Source organism: Microcaecilia unicolor, chromosome 4, assembly GCF_901765095.1.
Source record: "Microcaecilia unicolor chromosome 4, aMicUni1.1, whole genome shotgun sequence".
Taxonomy (NCBI): Eukaryota; Metazoa; Chordata; class Amphibia; order Gymnophiona; family Siphonopidae; genus Microcaecilia; species Microcaecilia unicolor.
Genome location: NC_044034.1, coordinates 348,510,817 through 348,538,604, shown reverse-complemented (window position 1 = coordinate 348,538,604; position 27,788 = coordinate 348,510,817). Strand labels below are relative to the sequence as shown.

The 27,788-nt window shown below is 44.4% G+C and overlaps 1 protein-coding gene across 1 annotated transcript in view; it reads right to left on the bottom strand.

The window, feature by feature from the left end:
• Positions 1-5,396: 5,396 nt before the first annotated feature.
• The window catches only part of DYRK1A (dual specificity tyrosine phosphorylation regulated kinase 1A), a 646,342-nt gene continuing 623,950 nt past the window's right edge, over positions 5,397-27,788 (bottom strand). The window contains 2 exon segments of the mRNA XM_030202220.1: positions 5,397-8,494; positions 11,139-11,263. Of these exon segments, the coding sequence (XP_030058080.1) occupies positions 7,895-8,494; positions 11,139-11,263 (725 nt within the window). The 3' untranslated portion in view covers positions 5,397-7,894.

Genomic DNA, 27,788 nt, shown 5'->3' with positions numbered 1-27,788 from the left:
TCCTGGAATAGAATCCCAGCCCTTCTTCCCCTGGTGGAACGGGTTCGACCGCATTGGCCTTTAGAAGGGTGGAGAGTTCCTCTGCAAGTACCTGCTTGTGCTGAGAGCTGAAGGACTGAGCTCCCGGTGGGCAATCTGAAGGTTTAGAGGTAGGATTGAGTGTGTAGCCGAACTAGACTATTTGAAGAACCCACCTTTTGGAGGTTATAAGAGGCCACCTTTGGTGATAAAATATCAACCTCCCCCCGACAGGCAAGTCGCCCGGTACAGACACTTTGCGGCTATGCTGTACCAGAGCCAGTCAAAAGCACGTCCCTTGCTTTTGCTGGGGAGCTGTAGTGGCCTTGGGCGCACGGCGTTGACGAGAACGCGCATGCTGGGGCTGAGCCTGAATCGGCTGCAGAGAGGCAGGAGTGTACCTACTACTATTATAGGAATAGGGAGCACTCCTCCTCCCTCCAAAAAACCTCCTGGACGAGGAGGCACTAGCAGAAGACGTCCAGCAGGAGAGAGAATCCATGGCATCATGATGCTTTTTTATCTGATCAACCATGTCCTCTACTTTTTCTCCAAAAAGATTATCCCCCCGGCAAGGAACATCCGCCATTCTCTGCTGGGTCTTCTGATCCAGGTCAGAGACACGCAGCCATGAGAGTCTGCGCATCACTATACCTTGAGCAGCTACTCGGGATGCGGAATGAAAAGTATCATAAGCCCCCCTGGCCAGGAATTTACGACACGCCTTCTGCTGCTTGACCACCTGGTGAAAAGGTTCAGCAAGCTTCGGAGGAAGAGCTTAAACTAAACTGGACAGCTGCTTCACTGAGTTCTGTAAGTGAACGCTCGTGTAAAGCTGGTATGTTTGGATCTTGGCAGCGAGCATTCCGGCCTGATACGTTCTCCTCCCAAAGGAGTCCAAGGTCCTAGACTCTCTGCCTGGGGGCGCCAAGGCATAGTCTCTAGTACTCTTGGCTTTTCTGAGAGCAGAGTCCACCACTATGGAATCATGAGGAAGTTGGGCCTTCACCATTAAGGCTCTCCATGGACTCTGTACTGGGACTCGGACTTCTTGTGAACAACTGAATTAGAGAGAGGGCAAGACCAATTCCACATCAGCACTTCCCTGAGTGTATTGTGCAGGGGATCCATTGCAAACTCTGCAGGTGGAGAAGGATAATCCAGGATCTCGAGCATCTCAGACCTGGGCTCATCCACAACCTCCACAGGGAATGGAATGTCCTTAGACATTTCCCTTACAAAGGATGAGAAAGTAAGACTCTCAGGTGAAGACTTTCTTACTTCAATAGGTGGAGTAGGATCCGAGGGAAGCCCACAGGACTCTTCCTCCGAAAAATACCTGGGGTCTTCCTCTTCTTCCCATGAGCGCTCCTCATCAGTATCGGACAGAAGCTCCTTAAGAGCAGCCCGAACCCGAGCCTGTCTCGATTTCGAGAATCGACAACCTCGTGGGGGATGCCGAGAAGTCGACCCGTCTAGACTGCGGCAAAGCTTCCTCTGCCGAGGGGGAGTCGACCTGGGTGGTAACCGGCTCCGGTACTGCAAGCGGTACCGAGGGCGGGAACCTCCTCACAGGTGATGGCCCAGATGCTGTCTCTGCAGTAGGTACGGGAGGCGCAAGCACCCCCGGCACTGAAGCAGTCTGACGAAGCAATCCTTCTAGAAGTTCTGGAAGAAGGGCCCGGATACACTCATCAAGAGCTGCCATCGGAAACGACCGTGGGGCCGATACAGGAGTCGGTGCCAGAATCGGAGGGGGTTCGAGAGCCGGTACCAGGCTGCCAGACGACCGATGCATCAGCACCTCCTGAACGGAGGATGAGCAGTCCTTCCGGCGCAGACGCTTCTCGGGTGCTGACTCCCTCGGCTCCCCGGAGCTCACGGTACCATGTCTGGAAGGAAATCGATGACGGTGCTTCTTCGCCTTCGCTCGACGCCCGTCATCGACACTGCTCGGCACCGATGAGGACGTGGAATCCTCACGCCTCCACGGGGCCGGGTCCGACTCAGGTCAGTCTCGGGGGGCCTGCATAGCAGTAGGCCTCAAGACGGGTGGAGACCCACTCGATGCCCGGCTGCTCCCAGCTCGAAGTGGTCTCTTGGCAGCCATTACCTGAACTCTCGGTGCTGCTTCCCTCGATGCAGAAGCCGAAGGACCGGACCGATCAGCAAAAAGTTTCTCGCGCTGAGCCTCTCGAGCCACCTGGGTCCTCTTCTTCATTAACTTACACAGCTTACAAGCAGCTGGAAGATGATCGGGCCTAAGACACTGGAGGCACCACGTATGAGGGTCGGTACTCGAGATGGTCCGGTTGCAGAGAGTACAGCATTTGAAACCGCTGGGAGTCTTCGATGACATGGGCAGGAAAATAGCGCCGGCGAAATCAAAAGTCTCGATTGTGCCAATGAAAAGGGCATGAAAAAAAGGGGAAAAAGGACACGGCCGAGTGGCCTGAAGGCGGCTGCAACGAAAAAGGAAACTTTTCAAAAGTGAGAAAAAACTTAAAAAATTAAGGGAAAAAAACCTTTTTTAAAAAATTTTTGAATAAGAAAAAAGGGTGCGATAAACGCGAAAAAAGCATTTTCCTGGGCCAAAAACACACGAGGAGCAGCAGAACACACAACTCCTTTGCAGAGCGGAGAAAAAAGAACTGATTTAGTCAGGCTTGCGTTGCGAGCGGGAAGCAGCTCGCAAATGCACGGTACGCTCAGGCCCACGCGACCGAGCATTCTACAAACTTCTAGGTTTTTCTGAAGAAAAGTTCCGGTCTCCTGGGCCGTCACAGACGACGACCCACACATAAGAATATTAGAGCCTGCTTGTACTCGGAGAATTGTTGGTGAGCCAAGGTGGACTAAACATCTAACTTATGAAGCACTCTCCTAGAACCACTTTCTTATCCACCATGAAGGCTGGGAGAAAGAAAGTGATTCAAATGGAAGTTTAACACTATCTTAGCTAACAAGGATATGACAGTACAGATAAAAACAAATTCTTCTGTAAAACGTTAAGAATGGGTCTAGACACAAAAGGGCTTGCAACTCTTCAGACCCTGTGAGTTGAACAAATTGTTATCAGGAAAACCACTTTCAGAAAACGATCTCAAACCAACGCTGTCCACTAAGGTCAGGTCAGCTAGTACGCTAAAAACCAAGTTGGGGTTGCACGAGGGAACTATTGGATGTCTCAGGGGATGGATATGCTTATCCCCCGCCCCCTCGGCCGAAAAAAGCAAACTATATGTGAATGGGAACACAAGGGGACCCCCTGCCAATTATCCAGAATGCATTTGAATACCCTCCTTGCGAAGACAGGCCACCATGACTTTGGAGAAGGTGTGAGGCACCGTGGGCAACACAAAGGGAAGAGCCCTGATCTGAAAATATTGGCCTAGTACACAAAACTGCAGGTACTTATTGTGTGGTTTGCTGATTACTATGTGAAAGTACACATTTGAAAGATGCAGAGAAGTGAGAAATTCTCCAGGCTGCAGAGACACAATCACTGAACAAAGGTCTCCAAATGAAAGTACAGAAGTTGCAGAGGCATTTGCTCCCTTAAGATCTCAAATGGGTCAGTGACCCTCCCTTTTTCGGTACCATGAAATAGATGGAGTAGTGGCCCACACCTTGCTAAGCAGGCAGAACAGGCTCAGCTGCTCCCAAGATCATCAATCAACTACAGAGTGTCCTTGTCTATCCATCTTTCTAGATATGAACCAAAAGGGAAACCATAAAAGCAACTGAAACAGGCTTCACAAACTCCAGATGGTAACCATTGTGGACAACCTCCAAAACCCTACTGGTCTGAGGTCACCAGGGCACACTGCTGGTGAAACATGCACAGCCGACCATACACCTACATCTTCTGAGAGTGGGTTTGCATCCCCTCATTGAAGACCCTTGGTGGTGGAGGTGGCAAGGGAGGCAGGACCACCAATCCTAGTTCCCTGTTGCCCTTTGAAAGGGCTGACACATTTGAAATTTTGTCCCAGTAGCTGAAAATGTGCCCTTAAGGCCTGAGTGCCAACGGTCCCAGTCTATGGAGTGTGACCTAGCCTCTGAAGACTTAGACATTTGCATCTTATCTTCAGGCAGATGCTTGAAGCTGGATTCACTTAAATCCTTGACTAGCTTCTACAAGTCCTCTCAAAACTAAAGCTGTTCCCTAAAGGAGAGTTTGCTGCTAGGACAGTACATCTGCAGACCAATTTCACCGCCACAATCTGTACAGGCCTACCACTGTCATGGCCCCTGAGCAGACTGAAATCCTTACCAGATCATAGAGAACATTCACTTAAAAGTCCTTGCCCAACTCGAGCCTTGCCACCTCAGGAAAAACTGGAAGCTGCTAAACCCAAAAGTAGGACACAGCCACTTCCTGAACGCCTAATGCGGAGGAGCCAAAGACCTATTAAGGTCTTATCAGGTGTCTCCTTCAACACTACTCCGCCCTCTATGGGGATGGTAGTCAACTTCATCACCATATTAGGGCATGTATTTTAGGGAATACTAAGAGCTAATCTAAGTTCTCCCATGGGACAGGATACAATCTGCCTATAGCCTTGGTACCCTTGGACACTGTCAGGGGCTTCCCACTTTGGTAGGACCATCTGCAAAAGGGCCCTGTGGAGGGGAAAGGCCTTAGGTGGCCTTCAGGATCAAGTCTCCATTAGGAATCTTTGGTGGTGGGGGGGGAGGGGTAGAAGCACTGGTCATAAACTACATCACCACCACAGCCCATAAATGGTGGCCTAGGAAGTCAGGCCTGTCCTCCTATATTGTTGCACCACTCTGACCTGCACCATCTGCTGGAGGCAAAAAATACTGAAATGATCCAAGCTGCACCATTCCTTACACCGGTGATGTCATCAGAATATTCAAATTCTTCTGCCTTCCGCCTTCCATTGGCTGATACAGGGATACAACCCACTGATCTAGCAGGATCATAAGGAATGTGAACTAATTCTAAACTTAAAAGGAAACCTTAATTTTCATAAATCAACAGCTACCATATAGTAAGAGTACTATTTGTTAAAAATGTTATATCACTGCTATGGCTGCACTAGAATTCCAAGAAGGCTGGTGTCACCTGCAGGGTGTAGCCATAGTTGCTACCCAAACAGCAGCAGCAAGCTTCCCAGGATGTGGCAACCTGAACAGAGTGCTATAGTTATAGCCTTTACATAAACAAGGATGTATGGGACATACATAAAAAGAAAAAGAAAGCAGTTGGTTGGGTCTAAGTACAAGGGTTTATATGCTCATCTACCCAAATGGTATGATAGTAAACCAGAAAGACAGACAACTGGCCAGATAGGATGGGCCATTTCTTTAATCTGCCATCACTTACTATGTAAAATAAAGAGTCTGAGGACAAATTATTCAACTGTTTTATCATACATAAGACTGCATGACTATATTACAAAGGGCTCATTCTCTTTTTTCATTTAACGTTACAATATACACAGCAAGTCCGGACTAGATCTTACAATCTGAACACAGGTATATAACCTTTTTCCATGCTGTTATGTTTACAATGCACAGAAGTCCTGTAACCAAACTGTGTAGTAAAGCACACAAAACTGGACTGTAACATGGTGTGCAGATGCACTGAATTTTATGATTAGTTTTCTTTATGCGCATATTGTTTTAAAATGTTCATTTTTGGTGCATGCTATGGCATGGCCACCAGCACTTTAAAAATAACGTTTATTATTTTCTTAACCTTCTATCCCAAGATAGTAAAAAGTAACGGATTCCTTGCTAACATGTTGATTTCTCCCTCATTCTTCTATTGTGTTTTGAGTCTCTTTAAATATATTTTTCTCATCCCTGTAAAAATTTCTAAGCTGTTCTGTTAATAAACACCTTTATCTGTAGCCTTGTCTCATCGCTGTAAAAATTTCTAAGCTGTTCTGTTAATAAACACCTTTATCTGTAGCCTTGACAATTCCATTTTTAAAGGAACAATTTCCTTCATAAAAGTGGGGCTTTTTAAAAAGTCATTATATTTCCACCTATGTCATAATAAGCCACTCACGGATCAACAACTTTTTATGTTATGTAAAATAAAATTAACCTAGTTAGCCTCATTAAATTAAATATCCATATAGTCTTATTTTTGACCACATTCTCCCCTAACATTTCAGTGCAGCTTTCTTTGCATATTTAGTCTGTTTTTTTAACCTTATATTGGGGATATGATATATTAATTTAGCAACTGCAACATGAATGTGTTATACTAAAACAATAGAACTCAAAATGTAGGCACCTTGGTAATTTAGTCCGAGAACCTCAGATCTTCTATCAGGTTATTTGACTTGTGGTACTGCTCTAGATTTGTTCATGGCAACCAACAATCTTTAATTCAAGGCTGTGCGGGTATATTAAATAAATACGAGGATCACCTGCTGGTTCCATGACTTCTGAACTGGCCACCCCTTTTACCTTCAGAATTCTGAACAGGTATTTATAATGTAACTGATGTTTTAATTATCAACAAAATCTACTATGTTCAGTACACAGACTGCTGTAAATGTATGGCTACGAGTTCAGCAACAGTTCCAGTTTTGTTTAAGCAATACAACAGCCATAATTTTCAAATGATATTTAAAAATGGTCTAGTTACACCTTGTGTCAAAGTGCAGAACTGCTACATTATTGGTTACAGACATCTATGTGCTATAAAAACAGCTTTGGTACAATAAATTATCAAAAAAGAAAATAAATTTTGTAAAATTCACAGCATAATTGTGAGGCAAAAAAGCAGTCACATAAATTCTGCATTTTTAAAAATGTTCAGGATGAACAGAAGACATCTTTGTGCAGAAGTAATGGTGGAAATACCACGTGCCAAGAAAAAGCAAAAGGAAAAAGGGGGGAAAAAAGCAAGAAAGGACACAGTTGTAGCTATTTCCAACAAACGCAAACCACTACTTCTGTGACTCTGTAGAACCCTATAATTAGCGGGTCTCAAAAGTCTGTTTTAAAAGAAAGGCCTCTAGAATTACCCATTCTTGTGTTTTCAGCATTAAGGACTGTCTGCAAAAGCACGTCCCAGAGTGATTGCATCTGAAATAGTAGGCTCTTCTACCTCGAGTCCAAATCCATAAGGCCAAAGGTTATACCCAAAGACCACAACTTATACCGCCCTAAAACTGACCCGATGATTGCTTCTCAGTGCTTCCAGTACGAGACCAGTCATGTTTCAGCACTAGCTGACTATAGTCTCCCTGGTGAGACTCACAGAATCCCACTGGAACTGCTGCTTTGATCCTCAGTAGATTCAGACAAGGAGATTTCCACTGACCGCCACATAGCATGCTTGTTGTACCATACCAACACAAACACAACCTTCTTTTTGTACAGCTGAATCTGCTGTTCTGTGTTCTGAAAGTCCCTTTTGTACATGACTATTTCTGTGCCCATGCTTTGGAGAACCTGAACCCCCCCCCCCCCAACATAAATTACACAAAAAGGGAATTATAGGACGCATTTTTAACAATGCGCAGTCCCATTTTTAAAAATATTGTTGGCAAACAGACTATGATTAGTATAATTACTTGTGGTTCAATAAAAAACATGTGATTGAACTTCAATGAATTAAAATGGGAGGGAAGCAAAAGGCGAGGTGACATCTCTGAGCTATCCAATACAATGTGTTTGGATGCTGCTGTTTAAAAGAATAAAAAAAATACTTTCACGTCATTGTTCCTTTGCAATTTTTTCAAGTTTAAAAAAATAGCTCTGCTCTCTTGTAGCGGTTCAGTGTGTTTATCTCCCTTTGATTCAAGCAGCTTTACAATTGTGTTTTCTTTTTGGAAAAACAACACTTCTAAAAAAACCACAATAAACAAACCTAGTTTTGATTTAGTCACGAGCTAGCCACAGGACTTTGCTGTACACAGACTCCTGTCATGGGAGATTCTTCTCTATCAATTCCTTGCATCATTGCCAGATGTCCTTCAGTTACATAATGAGTAGGGCCCGTATTAGCTGAAAACTGGTATGTTGGATGTCCAGCTATGCCAGTCTCTTGGCGAGGATTAGAATAGACTGTCAGATTCATATCAATAGCTCCATTTTGACCAAAGTCCAAAGTATTAGCAGCCACTGGACGGTTCTGGTAGGCCTGATTGCCTTGATTACCGGTAGAGGATGAAGACGTAGAGGAAGAAGTAGTTGAGGAAGACAAAGATGTTATCGAATGGTGACTATGGCCCACCTCCATAGATTCCTGGGTGGAGGAGCTATTTGTTGGAGAATTGTAGATTCTAGGCCTTGTCCTGTTGCCCAAGGCTTGCTGTCCATGGTGGTGGTGGTGGGAACTGTTTCCATGGGGATGATGTAATGCATTCTGTTGTTGAGGGGCTACATGGAAAGTAGTTTCTTGAACTGGGTGAGTTTCAATTGTGACCTGTGTAGGGGCATCTGTGCCTGTCCAACCAACAGGAGGAGGAAACTGCTGTCGCACCTGCAATTGATAATGAAAAAATTAGACACTATGATACTCCATGCCCTGTTTAAGTATGTACTAAGTTATAATATCTGGTTATAGCACATTTTATCAAGATGATCTTTTGATAAACAGCTATAAATATCTAATATAATAATTTGCTCCTCCAACGTTCCAATGAGGCTTCCTGCGTTCGTAACCATCTCCTGACGTCACTCTCCCACAGTAGAAGTCTGCGTGCCTGACGTCAGGAGATGTTACTGTGGTCGCCTCTGTCTCGCTTTATTCAGACTCTGTATTGCTGCTGCTCTCCTCCGCAACCCCACGTCCCTCTCGCTTCCCGCTCAGGTATCGGTGCCTGCTGCTCTCCTCCGCAACCCCATGTCCCTCTCACTTCCCGCTCAGGTATCGGTGCCGGTTGTTCCATCTTCACTTACCAAGTCAGGGTTACGGCGGCCGCCAGCAGCGGTAAAAGGCGTGCAGCCTAGGCCCTTTTCTCTCTCTCAGCTGTGGTCCTGCCTTTGCAGGAACAGGAAATAAGGGCGGGACCACAGCTGAGAAAGAGAAAAGGGCCTAGGCTGCACGCCTTTTAACACTGCTGGCGGCCGCCGTAACCCCAACGATGTAAGTCAAAATGACTTTCAAACTGTGTAGGGAGGAGGCCAGGAACAGGGAGGAAGGGAAGGAAGGAGGGAAGACGACCCTGGAACTGGGAGGGAGGAAGGGGGGACCCTGGAACTCGAAGGGAGGGAGGGAGGGGACGACCCTGGAACTCGAAGAGGGAGGGAGGGAGGGAGGGAGGGAGGGAGGGGGGTGGCACACACTCTCAATCACACAAACACACACTCTCTCTCTCACAGACACACTCGCACCCAGACTCACTCTGTCACACACACACATGCATATTCACTCTCTCGCTCTCTCTCTCTCTCTCACAGTCACTCTCACACACACTCTTTCAAACATACACACTCCGAGGAAAACCTTGCTAGCGCCTGTTTCATTTCTTTCATAAACGGCCCTTTTTTACTAGTATAAAATAAAATACTAGAACATATAGAAGAAAAAAACATTGTAACAAATGGCAGACCGTAGTTTCCATTATTATTCAGGTTTCTTAGCACTGAAGTACAGAAGAAAAATGTTAAGACCAAACTATTGCTATCCAACTTTAATAAAGTAATATGAGAATTTATTTTACCATAAATTCCTGTTCTATTAGCTTTTACTGAAGTAGAGAATGATATGGGGACGGGGACCAGGAGAAACCGCAGGGATGGGCATAGAGACAGAGTCTGTGGGGATGGGACGGGGACAGAGTCCGTGAGGATGGGGAGAAACTTTATCCCCGTGTCACTTTCTACTTTGAAGCCTATTAATGAACTGGACTGTTATTTATGCTTATTTGATGCAGATGACAATATTTTTATTTTTGGGAAAAACAAGCAAACATGCTGGCCACAGCTAGCAAAATTTGCATGGGGGATCCTGTACATCCTGAAACTAGCACATCATAAATCAGCCTGAAGCTAGGGTTCATGTATAAAACCAATACGTAATTTTTAAAAACAGATCACTTTTAACCAGTCAGTATGGAGATAGTGGACCAAAATTAATGCTGTTACTACTAACCCTTTTATACAACACTACAAAATGCACAAAAGTGTGGTCCATTTTACAGCTTTCATTCTACTCAATAAAAAACAAATAAGAGGCTTTGGGTTAAAATCTATAAAGGCTTGATTGGGAAGAACCAGAGAGATGAGACTTAATAGCTCAGAACAAAGAGGCTACTTTAAAAAAAAGTAAACATGCAAAAATTTAGGCCTCTGTCTTCTCGGTCTGTGAAAATTGGAAACGGGAATATGATAAGGGAATGGGGACTATACATTTAAAATTAAACTTTTAAAGCAGTGCTATACAAATGTCCCTAAAATCAGCCGAACAAGGAAATTTTTAACCAAAAAAAAGAAAAAACCCTTAGAGAAAATGTAAAATCCATACAATAGCAAATAAATATTAAAATTACATCTTTCCTCTAGCTTTTTCAAGTTGAATCTTCTGTAATTATGCTTGGTTTTTACCTTTTTGTACTGACCTGTGTAGTTGGGGTTCTGAACACCAGGTGTGTACAGCATGTAGCAGATGCAAATCAAGAAGCTTCTGATCCAGGGGCTGTGCTGGATGTCAGAGAGCTAACTCTCAGGGAGAGAATGACACGGGGACAAAATTTGTCCCCGCCCCATCTCTGTGGGTTCTGTCTCCGTCCCCACATGTTTATTTACACTCATGGTCTAAAGAATATGACACTACCACAATGCTGTGTTTAAACATAAAAGGTTGAAGGAATGAACAAAAAAAATCTAACACAAAGGTCAGTGGTGAGGAAGATACAGAAGTACTTGCTAACTATAAATCAAAAATATTTTCCTGGTATTTATTAAATTACAGCATTACAGTATATACACGCATATAAATTCCTTCCCTGTGAAACATGAATAAAGTCTGTGCTGTAATAGCTGGTCTATCACCAAGGACCAATAAAAAGGTTGTAAGCGTTTATATCAGTTTTTGTTCTTGATGGATTATTAGTGAACCTTCTGCTCCTGGATACAGATTTGTCGTTTACAAGGCAAGGAAGACAATTTATTCAAAGACGTACCTGTGGACTGTGAGTTTCACAGTCCATTGCTTGGACAGCTGCAGTGAAGTGCCCACCACTATGTCGATGTTGATGTGTTGGGTCTGACCGTGCTCTTCCACTGTTGCTTGTCCCAGATGATCCACCTTTAAATTCAGAACATATTTTCACCTTTATATTTATTTATTCTGAGATTGTTAACACAAAACTTACATTAAAAAAGTCATCAAATCACATCAAGCAGAATGAATCTCATAAAAAAAATAATTTTCTAGTAGAAGGAGCAAGGTATAGACACTACTCTAGCGGTTAGAGAACTGAACTACAAGTAGGATAACATCCTAGGGCATATATTTTAATACCTTCTTTATGATTAGTTTTTCATAATTTTAGGTAATTAAGATTAACCCTTGTCTCACTCAGGTTTGGTAATTTGTTAAAATTATTTATAAATTTCACAATTATACATTAAGAAACAATCTTGAATGGAAAGTTTTCCTATTAAAAAGCTATGTTTACAGGAAAAAAAACAAAATAAAAGTCCAACAAAAAGAATACGAAATGAAAATATCAGAGAACTCGTACTGAGGAAAAATAAACAATTATTAAATCTAACAGAGGAACTGAAAATCCCAACCCACATATTTACAATGCTCCATTAACTCATACTTTCTCTGTAACCGTTTCTACACCTTATTTCTTGCTCTGAAAGAAAGTCTGCAACTTTATTGGGTCATAACATACATATGATGCTTCTTGCAGTTGAATCTTACATTTACACGGAAACCGTAAGAAAAATGTAAACCCAAGAGTCAGGATATCCTGCTTCATAGAAAGAAGAAACTTGTTTCCTACATTCCTGAGTTTTTTTTTTTTTACAAACATCTGGAAAAATTCTAATTTTATATCCAAGAAATTCTACATTTTGAAAACAAAAATGCAAGCGCATCACTGTCTTGAGTAAATATGAAAGAAACAATTTAAGTGGCAGTCCCAGTCACAAATTCTCCAGAAGCTTCCAGCAGGCCAGTAACACCTAATTCAGAGGATTCAGTTTGTATAGGTCCTCCATGATCTTTCCCAACAAGTGGAACATAAAGCGAAGTTTCTTACTTGAAACAGGTATTCTCCGAGGCCAGCAGGCTGGATATTCTCACATGTGGGTGACGACACATCGGCCCCAGAGGATTTTCAAGCAAAAATCGCCAAAAGTCTCTTCTAGAGCGTTCCGTCGCGCGAGACGATCACACAGCTCATGCGCACGCACGATTTCCCGTCTGCCACGTGGACACGCTCCTCAGTTGAATCCAAAAGATGAAAGAAAAACAACTCCAAAGGGGAAGTGGGAGGGTTTGTGAGAATATCCAGCCTGCTGTCCTCGGAGAATACCTCTTTTAGGTAAGAAACTTCGCTTTCTCCGAGGACAAGCAGGCTGATATTCTCACATGTGGGGTATCCCTAGCCCCCAGGCTCATTCAACACAACAAACAGTGGTCAATTGGGCCTCGCAATGACGAGGACATAACAAAAATTGACCTGAAACAAGAAACATCTAACAGAGTGCAGCCTGGAACAGAAGAAAAATGGGCCTAGGAGAGTTGGAGTTGGATTCTAAACCCCAAACAGATTCTGCAGCACCAACTGCCCAAACTGACTGTCGCGTCAGCTACCCTGCTGAAGGCAGTATTGAGATGTGAATGTGTGGACTGAAGACCACGTCGCAGCCTTGCAGATCTCTTCAATAGTGGCTGACCTTAAATGAGCCACTGATGCAGCCATAGCTCTCAAACGGCCCTCCAAAGTCAGCCCAGCTTGGGCATAAGTGAAGGAAATGCAATCTGCTAGCCAATTAGATATGGTGCGTTTCCCGACAGCAACTCCTCTCTTGTTGGGATTAAAAGAAATAAACAACTGGGCGGACTGTCTTTGGGGGCTTGTCCGCTCCACGTAAAAGGCCAATGCTCTTTTACAGTCCAAAGTGTGCAGCTTGCTTTCGCCAGGACTTGTATGAGGGCGGGGAAAAATGTTGGCAAGACAATTGACTGGTTCAGATGGAACTCCGACACCACCTTCAGCAAGAACTTAGGGTGCGTGCAGAGGACTACTCTGTTATGATGAAATTTAAGATAAGGAGCATGAACCACTAGAGCCCGAAGATCACTAACCCTACGAGCTGAAGTAACAGCCACCAAGAAAATGACCTTCCAGGTCAAGTACTTCAGATGGCAGGAATTCAGTGGCTCGAAAGGGGGTTTCATCAGCTGGGTGAGAACGACATTGAGATCCCATGACACTGGAGGAGGTTTAGATTGTAAGCTCTTTGAGCAGGGACTGTCTCTCTTTGTTAAATTGTACAGCGCTGCGTAACCCTAGTAGCGCTCTAGAAATGTTAAGTAGTAGTAGGTTTGACAGGGGGCTTTGACAAAAGCAAACCTCTCATGAAGCGAACGACTAAAGGCTGTCCAGAGATAGGCTGACCTTCTACACGTTGATGGTAAGCACTAATCGCACTAAGGTGAACTCTTACAGAGTTGCTCTTGAGACCAGACTCTGATAAAAGCAGAAGGTATTCAAGCAGGGTCTGTGTAGGACAAGAAAAGGGATCTAGGGCTCTGCTGTCACACCAGACGGCAAACCTCTTCCATTTAAAAGAGTAACATCTTTTAGTGGAATCTTTCCTAGAAGCAAGCAAGACTCGGGAGACACCCTCAGAAAGACCCAAGGAAGCGAATTCTAAGCTCTCAACATCCAGGCCATGAGAGCCAGAGACTGGAGGTTGGGATGTAGAAGCACCCTCTCGTTCTGAGTAATGAGAGTTGGAAAACACTCCAATCTCCACGGTTCTTCGAAGGACAACTCCAGAAGAAGAGGGAACCAAACCTGACGAGGCCAGAAGGGAGCGATCAGAATCATGGTTCCACGATCTTGCTTGAGTTTCAGCAAAGTCTTCCCTACCAGAGGTATGGGATGATACGCATACAGAAGACCTATCCCCCAATGCAGGAGAAAGGCATCCGACGCTAGCCTGCCTTGGGCCTGAAGTCTGGAACAGAACTGAGGGACCTTGTGATTGAGTTGAGTGGCAAAAAGATCCACCGAGGGGGTGCCCCACTCTCAGAAAATCTTTCAGGCTACAGCCATGTTCAGTGACCACTCGTGAGGCTACATGATCCTGCTCAACCTGTCGGCCACACTGTTGTTTACGCCGGCTAGATAAATGGCTTGGAGAAACATACCATGATGGCGAGCCCAAAGCCACATCTGCACGGCCTCCTGACACAGGGGGCAAGATCCGGTACCCCCTTGCTTGTTTGTGTAGTACATCGCAACCTGATTGTCTGTCTGTATCAGACAATCTGAAAGCCTTTAGAGCGTTCCTGATCGCTCGCAACTCCAGGAGGTTGATCTGAAGACGCTTTTCCTGAAGGGACCAAGCTCCTTGAGTATGAAGCCCATCTACTTGCGCTCCCCACTCTAGGAGGGATGCATCCGTCGTCAGCATTTTTTGTGGCTGAGGAATTTGAAATGGGCGTCCCAAAACCAGATTAGATCGAATTGTCCACCACTGACAGTGGACAGCTGAATCACATCCTCTAGATCCCCTTGTAGCTTGATACCACTGGGAAGGCTAGGGTCCACTGAGCTGATCTCATGTGAAGACGTGCCATGAAAGTTACATGAACTGTGGAAGCCATGTGCCCCAGAAGTCTCAACATCTGCTGAGCTGTGATCTGTTGAGACGCTTGAATCTTGGAGACCAGAGACAGAAGGTTGTCTGCTCTGGGCTCAGGAAGATAGGCACAAGCTGTCTTCGTGCACAACAGAGCCCCTATGAATTCCAATTTTTGAACCGAGTGGAGATGGGACTTTGGGTAATTGATGACAAACCATAGTAGTTCTAGCACTTGAATAGTCATCCGCATGGACTGCAAAGCTCCTTCCTGGAAGGTGCTCTTCACCAGCAAATCGTCGAGATAAGGGAACACATGCACTCCCAGTCTGCGTAGAGACGCTGCAACAACTGCCAGACGCCAAGCCAAAAGGCAGCACACAGTACTGAAAATGCTGCGTTCCCAGCTGAAACCGCAGATACTTCCTATGAGCTGGAAGTATCGAGATGTGGGTATAAGCATCCTTTAAGTACAGAGAGCATAGCCAATCGTTTTCCTGAATCATGGGAAGAAGGGGTGCCCAGGGAAAGCATCCTGAACTTTTCTCGAACCAGATATTTGTTCAGGCCCCTTAGGTCTAGGATGGGATGCATCCCCCCTGTCTTCTTTTCCACAAGGAAGTACCTGGAATAGAATCCGAGCTCTTCTCGCCCTGGTGGAATGGGCTCGACCGCATTGGCGCTGAGAAGGGCGGAGAGTTCCTCTGCAAGTACCTGCTTGTGTTGGGAGCTGAAGGACTGAGCTCCCGGTGGGCAATTTGGAGGCTTGGTTTCCAGACTGAGAGTGTATCCTAACCGGACTATTTGAAGAACCCACCGGTCGGAGGTTATCAGAGGCCACCTTTGGTGAAAAAATTTTAACCTCCCCCCGTCAGGCAGATCGCCCGGCACAGACACATTTATGGTGGCTATGCTCAACTGGAACCAGTCAAAAACACGTCCCTGGTTTTTGCTGGGGAGCTACAGGGGCCTGTTTAGGCGCACGCTGTTGATGAGAATGAGCGTGCTGTGGCAGAGCCTGAACCGGCTGTCGAGAAGTAGGAGCGTACTTACGGCCCCTAAAGGCGCACTTCTCTTCCCTTTAAAAAACTTCCTAGATGAGGAAGCGGATGCAGAAGGCGCCCGGCGGGGGAGAGAGTCCATAGCGTTATCACGCTGATAGAGATGATCAATCAACTCTTCGACTTTCTCACTGAAAAGATGACCCCCCCCCCCCCCGGCAAGGGATATCCACAATTTTCTGCTGAGTACATTCTTCCAGGTTAGAGGCACGCAGCCATGAGAGTCTGCGCATCACTATACCCATAGCAGAAAATCTGGATGTCACATCGCAAGTATCGTAAATGCCCCTGGACAGGAGCTTGCGACACGCCTTCTGCTGCCTGACCACTTGGTGAAAAGGCTCGGCCTGCTCCGGTGGGAGTGCATCAACCAAGCTCTCAAGCTGCCGCACTGAATTCCGCAAATGAATGCTCGTGAAGAGCTGGAACGACTAAATTTTGGAAGCGAGCATGCCAGCCTGATACGCCTTTCTCCCAAAAGAATCCAAGGTTCTATGTTCTCGCCCTGGGGGCGCCAAGGCAAAGTTCCTAGAACTCTTAGCTCTTCTGAGAGCGGAATCCACCACCGCAGAGTCATGAGGCAACTGAGGCTGGGCGAAACTGGGTTCCCCGTGGATCCGATACTGGGATTCAGCCTTTTTGGGAATAGTTGGACAAGAAAGAGGCTTCTCCCAGTTCCTCATCAGCACTTCCCTGAGTGTATCATGAAAAGGCGCTGTGGTAGAAGACTTAGGTGGAGATGGATAATCCAGGACCTCGAGCATCTTGGCCCTAGGCTCATCCACAGTCTCCACAGGGAAGGGAATGGCCTCAGACATTTCCTGCACAAAAGATGAAAAAGACAAGCTCTCCGAGCTGTCTCTGAGGTGAGGGGGTCGAATCAGATGGAAGACCTAGAGAATCCTCATCAGAGAACACTCCATGACCCCCATCTTCATCAGATGAGCCATCATCGGATGGGGCTAGCAACTCAGAAAGAGCAGCCCGAATCCGAGCCCGTCTCGACATGGAGGTGCGGTGACCTCGATGGCGGTGTCGAGAAGTCGACTCCCCAGGAGACTATGGTGAAGCTTCCTCCTTCGAAGGCACTGGAGAGTCGACCTGGGAAGCTGCCGACCCTGATACCTGAAGCGGTACCGGAGAAGGAGACCTCATCACCGGCGGAAAGGCACGATGCCGCAGGAGCCTCCGGCATCATCGGTACCAGTACCTCCGGTGCCGGGCGCAAATGCTGCAGCACCGCTTCCATGAAATCAGGAAAGATAGCCTTGATGCGCTCATCTACAGAAGCTGTCGGGAAAGGCTGCGGTGCCGGTGTGGACTTCGGAGGCAGAACCTGCAGGGGTTGGGGAGCCGGTACCGGGCTGCTAGGCACCTGCGCGTCGATACCTCCATAACAGAGAGAGAGCGATCCTCTCGGCATCGATTCTTCTCGGGTACCAAATGCTTCGATGACCCGGAGCTCGTGGTACCATGTTGAGGAGAACGATGACTGTTCTTCCTGGCCTTTGCCCGACGCCCGTCATCGAGACTCCTCGGTACCGGTGAGGAAGACGTGGAATCCACACGCTTCCTCGGGGGCCGGGTCCGATACAGGTCGGTCCCGGTGGGCCTGCAAAGCAGGAGGGGCCGAGGCGGGTGGAGACCTGCTCGATGCATCACTGCTCCCAGCGTGCATCCGTCTTTTAGCAGCCTTCACCTGGTCTCCCGATGCCAGCGCTGCCCTCGATGTTGACGACACCGAGGTACCGGAACCAAAAAGGGTTTTTCTCTGGACCTCCCTGGAGATTTGAGTACGTCTTTTCATTTTAAGACATAACTTACATTTCTCCAGAAGATGGTCAGGCCCGAGGCACTGAACACACCAGGAGTGCGGATCAGTGCCCGAGATAGTCCAGTTGCAGCGAGCGCATGGCTTGAAGCCGCTGGCGTCTTCGATGACATGGCAGGAAAAACTTCGTCCTCTAAAAGACACGATTTTGTCAGAAAAATTGACAAATAAGGGAAGAAAAAAGCCCCGACCGAGCGACCTAACACGGTCGCGACGGAAAAGAAAGAAAACTTATAAATGGGGAAAAAAACTAAGGAAATAGAGCTTTTTTTTTTTTTTTTAGTTTTAAAACAATTAAGGAATGGAAACACGTTCGTAGCGCGAAGCACCTGAAAAGGAACTCCGTGTCACCTCAGACGCGGAAAAAAGAGAACTGAGGAGCGTGTCCGCACGGCGGGCGGGAAATCGTGCGCACACATGCGCGGTGTGATCGTCTCACGCGACAGAACGCTCTAGAAGAGACTTTTGGCGATTTTTGCTTGAAAATCCTCCGGGCCCGACGTGACGTTACCCACATGTGAGAATATCAGCCTGCTTGTCCTCGGAAAATATATATTATTTAAAGCGGGCACAGTATTTTCCGGAAATTTCAAAATGTCTTTTAAATACTTATAGAAAACCTAGGGTTACCATATGTCCGCATGTCATCTTTTTGAGGACATGTCCAGGCAACTGGGCGAGTTTTGCCAATCTGCCCGTTTGTCCAGAAATCTGGACAAACGGGTAGATTGCTAGCCTCCCCTCCCCTTACTTACTACTGCCCTGGTGGTCTGGTGACCTCTTCCGCCTTCGGGGCAGGAAAAAGCCCCTCTTTCCTGCCCGGAGCGCTGTCCTGCATGCACCCTTCCTGTTCGTGATCTCGGCACCTATTCAAAATGGCCGCTGAGAGTTAAAGTGACCTCGCGAGACTTCAACTCTTGGTGGCTATTTTGAATCTGCGCCGAGATCATGAACAGGAAGGATGCATGCAGGACAGCGCTCCAGGCAGGAAAGAGGGGGCTCTTTCCTGCCCCGAAGGCAGAAGAGGTCACTAGACCACCAGGGCAGTAGTAAGGTAAGGGGAGGGGGTGACGGGGAGAGGGAGTGACGGGGTGTGTGACAGGGGGGAGGGGAAATGTGACAGGGGGCGGGGTGGGGTGTGAAAGGGGGAAAGGCCTGAAAGGGGGGGCATGTGTCCTCCTTTTTGGGGGACAAAATATGGTAACCCTAAGAAAACCTCTCTAGGTGCCATTTAGATTATAAGAGGAAAATTCAAAATACACAAGTTTTTTAATGCTTTATTAAATTTCTTTTAATTTACAAGACAAACTTATAAATTTGTAACACAGCACCTAGATTACAGAGATTACATTAGTTACAAAAAGAAACAATATGCTTAGCCATTATTGAAAATATATAAGCTCTATTTATCAATATAAAAGGAAAACAAACGGAATAGAAGGAAAAGTTTCTGCTTTCTTAGACCACAATCAATTTTAGGGGGAGGATAAGTAACTGAGGAGATCTAAATAATAAATTTTAATTATAAGGTATATGGCCTGGTCCGCTAAACCCCCAGAATATACTTTCTTTTTCTTAATTTCTTTGCACATACTAACTAGGCAGTTTTTTTTATTTTCTATGAACAATTTAAGCTGATCTGGCTCGAAGAAAATGTATTTATTTCCCAAATATTTAATGCAACATTTACAAGGATATGCTAACAGAAATGTAGCTCCCATAGATTTAACCTCTTCTCTGTAAGCAAGAAACCCCTTTCTCCGTTCCTGCGTTGTTCTTATCACATCAGGAAAAATCTATATTTTTTGTCCACAAAATGTTGTGATTTTTAAAGTAAAGTTTCAATAAGGCATTCAAGTCTTGCTCGAAAACAAATGATACTAGAAGTGTCCTTCGAGTAGACACCTCTGATATGGATTCTTCCAATAAAGCTGAAATATCTTGAAGATTTAATTCAGGTACTTGATTTGTTTCTATTGGATTCACCTTAGATTGTTTGGTTTCTGGAAGGTAGTAAATTTTATTAATCGGTGGAATAGCAGACTGAGGATATGCCAATACGTCAGATAGGTATTTTTTAAGGAAATCAATCGGTGATATTCCAGTAGATATTGGGAAATTTAGAATCCTCAGATTTAAATGTCTGTTATAATTCTCTATTTGTTCCAACTTTAGGGATACCTTCATTTTATCCATAATCAGCGTTTCTGTGACTTTTTTCAGAGATAAAATTTCTGTTTGCATCTGTGTAGTCTGGGCTAACGATTCCCGTTTAACATTCTCAAGCGCTAATGTTAATGAGTCTATCTTGTTTACAAGCAAAGCAGTATCATGAGATGTTTTGGTAACTGCTACGGTTAAATTTTGAATAGCTGTCCAGATAGATTGCAAAGTTACCACTTTGGGAGCTGCGAGCTCCATGTTCATCTCGTCTGGTTCTTGGGGCTGAGCACCACCATCTGAGGCACCTCCGGACGCCGACTTCCGACTCCATTGAGTCCTCATCGCTAGCCCGAAGAATTGCAGGACAAAGCAGTGGATTAAGGTACGGTGGAGATAAAGATGTTTCGATCCCTAATGGAGTTGACGCTCCTCTGACGGCTCCAACCACGGGATCCTTCTCACCGGCTTCCACTGGGGTGCTCGAGATAAACCGCAGGAGTGTTTGCTGACTGGGGGAAGATGTTCAGGTCGACGGTAGCGAATCCTTTACTACCCCCTTTCTCTTGGTGTGCGGCATTATAAGGTAACACTTTCTACCTGAATCAAGAGAATTACAGCCGACACAACCCGCGGAACCTCAGGCTCGAGCCATCTTGACTCCTCCCCCTCGAGGATAGCCAGTTGTATCACATCCAAAATACACAAGTTTAAAGATCTGCTCTGTTGTCCATAAATTCCAGCCTTCAATGAACAGCCATCTTGTCCATCACTAGAGAGGACTGAGTACTCTTAATAGATTTTATCTCTTGATCTAAATTAACAACATTTCTTTGCAGAGTATCAGTCAACTGTGATTTAGCCAAAGACTGAGAAGCAGTTTGTGCAAAAATGTCACAAAATTTGTTCATAGATTCCACTGCCTTCCATAGTTCTTCAAGAGTGACCACAAGTGGCTTAAGCAAAGGAGGAACAGCAAATGTTGATAATGAAATCTCACCTACACTTCTAGCTCCTGGTTCAGGAGGACCAACAGTCTCTCCCAGTCCTGCTTCACTTTGCTCAGCCTCTCAATTGGGGATCTCCCGCAGGATCGAGGCTGCCATGACAGGCTTTGCCTGTACCTGACTCCCCATCAGAGCTCGAAGAGATGGTGGCAGGGAAGGAAATAGCAGGCTTAGCGATAGATCCCCAATGAAGGAGGAAGGCATCCTATGCTAGCCTGTCGCGGATCTGAAACCTGGAACAGAACTGAGGGACTTTGTGATTCATATGAGTGGCAAAGAGATTCACTGAGGGGGTGCCCCATGCTTGGAAGATCTCTCGGGTAACACCCATGTTGAGAGATCACTTGTGTGGTTGCATAACCCTGCTCACTCCGTCGGCCAGGCTGTTTGCTATTTGCCCACCCAAGAAAAAATGGCTTGAAAGAACATGCCATGTTGGCAAGCTCAACCCCACATTTGGATGGCCTTCTGACAAAGAGGGACTGATCTGGTGTCCCCCCTGCTTGTTGGTGTAATACATGGCAACCTGACTGTCAGTTTGAATGAGTACAATTTAGTAAGACAGCCAATCTCTGAAAGCCTTTAGAACCTCCAGGAGATTGAACAGGAGACCTATTTCCTGGGAACAAAGCATTTTGTGTATGAAATGCATCCACATGAGCTCCCAAACCCAAGAGAGGATGCATCTGATGTAATCACTTTTTATGGCATGAGGAATTTGGAATGGAAGTCCAACACAGTCAAATTGGAACAAATGGTCCACCACAACAGAGAGCGAGCAAGCTCCGGGCACACACTGATGACATCTTCCAGAGTTCCCATGGCTTGGCACCACTGAGAAGCCAGGGTCAACTTGGCTGATCTCATGTGAAGGCGTGTCACAAGTGTCACAAACTGTGAACACGGTCATGCATATTTTCAAAGCACTTAGCCTTCCAAAGTTCCATAGGTTTCTATGGAACTTTGGAAGGCTAAGTGCTTTGAAAATATGCCTCTATGTGGTCCAACATCTTCAACATCTGCTGAGCCGTGACCTGCTAATCAAAAGTTAGTTGGGGTGAGGACCTTAAAACATTCAGATTAAGGTAAATACTTATAAAGGTACTCTTATAAGATATGAATGTTGTAATAGCGACAGAACTACCAACACATTGTAATGAGGAAAAGGCCTCGAGAAACCCCGCAAACTACAAAAAATGAGGGTCACTCGGGGTTGGGCCGTGATCACAGACTAAGAGCCAGATGATAACACAGAGATTTACTTCCAACCAAGCTAAGTGTGTTTAAAGTTTTCAAATAGCTTGTTCAAATTGGTTCAATGAGGTTTTTCTGGCCCATGATGAGAAAGCCCAACCCCGAGTGCCCCTCATTTTTTGTAGTTTGCGGGGTTTATCGAGGCCTTTTCCTCATTACAATGTATTGGTAGTTCTGTCGCTATTACAACAGTCATATCTTACAAGAGTACCTTTATAAATATTTACCTTAATCATTCATAAAGATCAGACAGGCTTGATATGGCATCTGATAATATTTACAGAATTGTGAATGTACTCCAACGTTTAAATTTAGAATAGATACCAGTGGCCTTTCTCGCCCTAGATGATGAAAAAGCATTTGACAGGGTGGAATGGAACTTCCTGAAGCTGGTATTGAACAGCTGAATTGTGGCCCTAATTTCCTAAGAATAATACAAGCTCTATACCATGATGGCTCTGCCAGAATCAGAATAAATGGTCAACTGACAAAAATGTTTAGTTTGAGGCAGGGGACCAGACAGAGATGCTTGCTCGCTACCTAATTATCTGCAATTGCTCCTGAGCCATTCACTCAAATGATCAGGCAGGATGATGAAATTCAGGGGCTGCAGTGGGTAGCTGTTACCATAAATTAACTCTGTATGTGGATGACGCTTTATTGATGCTTGCAAACTTAGAACTCCCTGCATTTATGATAGCCTGCAAACCGTACAGATATGTCAGAGTATAGGCTGAATAAGACTAAATCTTCAGTAATGCCGATAAACGTCTTGGAATCCTTACTAGGAAGTTTGAAACCTATGCTGGAGTAGCCTAGTGACAAGTCACTTAACCCTCCACTGACTCAGGTACAAAATAAGTATCTGAATATAATATGTACCCCTCCGAAGGGACACCACCTTGTAAGTGGTGGAGGGGCTTCCGTGTTTCAATGACTCAGAGGGCTATGCTGTAGGGTTACCCATATCAGACAGGCCTCTGAGGAGAAACCAGACAAAGAGTGTCCCAACCTGGAGGATCCAAGATGGCGTTGAGGGAGGACGTACGTTAGTTGAGTTCCCGTTTTACACCAGAATGCCTGAAGAAGAAGGCGCGCTCCCCAGAGAATGGGGAAGAGAAAAGGCAAAGCCATGGTGTTGTCCTCCTCGAACATGGCTGGGGTTCCCACCACTTCTCATTCTATTTTGGAAAGATTCGGGGTCATAACGTCGGGGATATCGGTTCCTGCTTCGGGGAACAGCAAGGCTTTATTGTCGAATCTCAGTGGAGAGGGAGTGACTTTGAGTCCCCCTGTTGGCAAGACCCCTCCAAGACCTGGAAACAGTATTGCTTCGCTATGGAGGTCAATAATGGAAACGCCCAAAGTGGATTAGGATTTTCACGTGACCCGAGGAGGTCCTGGCGCAGCATCGACTCGAATAATAAACCAACTGGGGGATTGGAGAGTGAGCTCTTCCTCCCGAAGATATCTGGAGCGGTTTCTGAGGAGAAATTGGACTTGGTGAAGCCAATAATGTCATAATGGACGTACTATAGGAACTGCAGCAGAATGTGAATAACTCTCTTCTTCAGATGTTTAAAATTTTTCACTATGTGAGTTAAAGAATTTGTATTAATACCTATCTAACAATGTGGAAGTCCAAGATATAAAAATAGAGACTTTGATTACGGAAATGGCTTCTCTATGAAAATCAGACAATTTGGTAATGAAGAATAGTTATCTTTCTTGTAAAAATTGGAATTTCTGGAGAACCAAGGGAAAAAAAACTTGAGAATGATAAATTTACCTATAATATCCTATATATCAGCTACTGAATTCTTGAAGAAATATTTCTCTGATACTTTGCTAATACCTTCTGATAGCCACCTATTGGCGACTAAAATTATATTTCCTTTATAAATCTTCTTTATCAGAGAAGAGAGATGTAAGTTTAACCGACATTTTGGAAAATTCAGAAGTTATAGATAGAGTTATATTATTAGTGACTTTCGTCTTTGATTTAGATAGGAACAATGTTTTGAAATTGTATTTCCGATACATGGTTGATAGTTTTTTGGGTTCAAAGATGGATATATTTCCTGACACATCAAGGGAATCGCAGACTGGGAGGTGTGAAGTCTTGGCTTTTAAGCCAGGAATCATTGCCCTAGGTGGGACCTTCCTAGCGCGATTCCCTTGTAAGTGTTTTATTTCCTTATTACTTATTTGTTTGAACCTAAGAAATTATAAGAGTTTGTGGAAACAGATGAAGAATGCTCTGCAGCAACTTCCTTCACTTACCATTGTACCGGCTGCAATGACCGATTAACCTTCCTCCCTCAGAAAATGTGAAGTGTAAGATTAACCATTTTGAGTTTTTCTTATTTTCTTTAAGATTGTTTTCTTGATCTTGGATCTTCCAATTGTGGACAATTATGTAAATATATATTGTTGAGAGAAATGTTTTCCTTTTTATATTAATTTCTGTATTTCCTTACATTTATGTGATAAATATGAATGTAATTAAGTAAAATAATAAATTAAAAAAAAAATGAATATAATATGTAAAACCATAGAAAGGCAGTATATCAGGTCCCATCCTCTCTCCCTTACCTATATCAGGTGCTCTGCGAGGATAGTGGGCATATGTTCTCACATGTGGGTGATGTCATCCATGGAGCCCTGTGTGGACACTGCCAAGTGCACTGTCATTTTAAATCCCTGAGGCAGTGTCCCCACTGCACATGCACCTTCTTGCCTGATACTCGAGTGAGGGACCAGCAGTACAGTTCTAAAGCTAAGATGACAATTCCAAGGGGAGGCAGGAGGAATGTGAGAATATATCCCTGCTGTCCTCAAGAACACCTGCTAAAGGTAAGTAACTTAGCTTTTTCCGAGGACAAGCAGGCATAATATTCTCACATGTGGGATTCACTAGCTACCAGGCTCAAAATATAAATCAGTTTCTGCAATTAAACAGATAGTGAGCCTGGTGGAAAAACAGGGTTGGAGGGCAGAGTTGACTTTTAAGTAGTAAAATGATTCGGCAGGACTGCTTGTCTAAACTGACTATCCACTTGGAATGCTACTATAGTGAGTAGTGAACAGAAGACCACATAGCCCTTTTGCAAATGTCTTCAATGTAGGTAATGGGCTACTGGAGCTGCCATGGTTCTCACATTGTCAGTGGTGACCCGCCATGAAGGGTCAGCCCAGCCTGAGAATACAGGTAGGAGATATAGTCATCCAGCCAAGTTGAGATTGAATGTTTGGTGATGGTTATTCCTAATCTGTTAGGATCGAAGGACACAAAAACCTGGAATGACCTCCGATGAGGTTTTGTACATTCAAGATGGACTGCAAGCATGATCTACCACACTAAGGTATACAGTGCTACTTATCCAGGATTACAGTATGGCTTAGGGAAGAAGACAGGTAGTACAATGGATTGATTGAGCTGGAACTCAGATTCAACTTTAGGAAGGAAGTTTGGATGGGTTCGGAGTTCAACTCTGTCCTAATATAAAGAGGGTCTGCCCACAAGGACCTGAAGCTTACTGACTCTTCTGGCAGAAGTAAGAGCTATTAAGAACACTACCTTCTGTGAGGAATTTCAGAGAACAGGAATGTAGCAGTTCAAATGGAGGTTTCATGAGAAATGATAGCTATTAGGATGACATTCAGATCAAACGCCACCAGAAACGGGTTTGATAAAAGGTTTGGTATGAAACAAACCTTTCATGAATCTAACTATTAAGGGACGAACTGAAACTGGTTTACTGTCAAATTTAGAATGAAGAGCATCATTCTATACAAGCGTTGTGTCAGAGGAGACAACGAAGCACGCTCACCTTCACAACGGTCTTTCTAAAGACCTCCCTTTGTTGAGGATTTGCCTTCATCAAATAGTTCTCAAAAGCATTCGGCATTAAGACTCCTGATGCAGGCCTAACGGCCGAAACACGATGTTGTGTCGACTCTTTATACCTCAATAAACATCTTTATTATTATATATCCTTTCAGTCTTTGGAATCCTTGGTCGTCCTCCCACTTTTATTTTATTTCTTGTTGTCCGTGGGGCGTCTAGAGTTCTCCGCCTTCTGACTTGTCACTAACCCATTCTATGTCTTAGACACAGCTTACTTCGTATATATCCTCATTCCAGTCAATCTTAACACCTCCACATCAGATTTTCCTCATTGTATCAACAAATGATGATGAGCAAAAAGTGTACTTCTCTACCGGCATCTATATGGGAAAATGAACGTAATCTATGTTCAACTGAACATGACTGGGCGTCCTTTTGGTCCAAAGTAATTAAACCCACAAAACCAGCGGTGATAACAATCTTCCTTCTTCACGTTCAATAGAGCTTACTAGACCCCTTCTAGACTGGCTAAAGTCAGGAAGATGCCAACCCTGGAACTATGCTGGTCCTGCTCTACTGAACAAGGTTCCCTATCACACATGATTTTTAGAAAAACAATTATTTATTTATTTATAAGGTTTAAACAAAACTACAAGTCAAACCACTTGCACAAGAAATACAATGAAGGCTTATTACAAATTTCAATTATACACACTAATATGAAAGTCATTAAGCAAAAACAAATATCAAAGGCGGCTAACATTTCCTCAGACCTCAAAAAAAGGTGGAGAGGTTTAGGTAAGATATAGAATATCATACAAAAATATAATCAAGGAAAGACTTAACTGGGACAATTCTCAACATTCACAATATAAGATGAATCATGATGACCCACTGCTAGTCAACATCTTTAGGTCAAAAAATGATCTTAGATGGACCAGTACAAAGAAAATATACTTCAATGCAAGGTACTTCACAACACATTTACATGGATATGCTAGTACAAAGGTCACACCCAATTTCTTTCTCTCTTCTCTCATAGCCAAGAACTCTTTACGTCTATCCTGACTAGATTTTGTTACATCAGGGTATAACCAAACTCACTGACCACAAAATTGTAATCCAGATTTCCTAAAATAAAGTCTCATGATGGAATTCAAATCTTGTTCAAAGACAAAATTTACAATCAAAGTGGCATGATCACTCATTTCAGAAAAAGAGCTCTCAAAGATTGCTGATATATTACTTAAATCATTTATTTTTAAGTGCAGCTGGTCTTGAGGCTGAACTTCAGTTGATAAATGTTTCATCAAATTCTGGTTTTCTGTGGGTTGACCCCCAACTAAAGATATCTTAGGGGCAATTGATAAATAATACGCTTTATTAATCGGAGGAATAGCTTCATGTATGATCCTTTACTATTGTTGAAACACAGTTTTAAGATTAGTAACATCCAGTTGAATCTGATTTGTTCAGAATTCTCTTGTTGAACTTTGTCTATAGATTAAGACAGACTTTCCACTTTACTCATAAATATAGCAGCAATTTTCTCAACTGTACCATCCAGTTTCTTAATGGCCATCCAGATAGTCTCCAGAGTCACGCCTTGGGGGCAGACACCTCTGTGGCTGACCCTGCACTTCCCAACACAGCTGCTTCTTCCTAGAACCGAGCTCCACCACTTCTTGGCTCATACTCAAAACTTACCTCTGAGTCTGCTTCCCTATGTTCAGACATAGTAACATAGTAAATGATGGCAGATAAAGACCTAAACGGTCCATCCAGTCTGCCCAACAAGATAAATTCATTTTCCATGGTATGTAATACTTTATATGTAT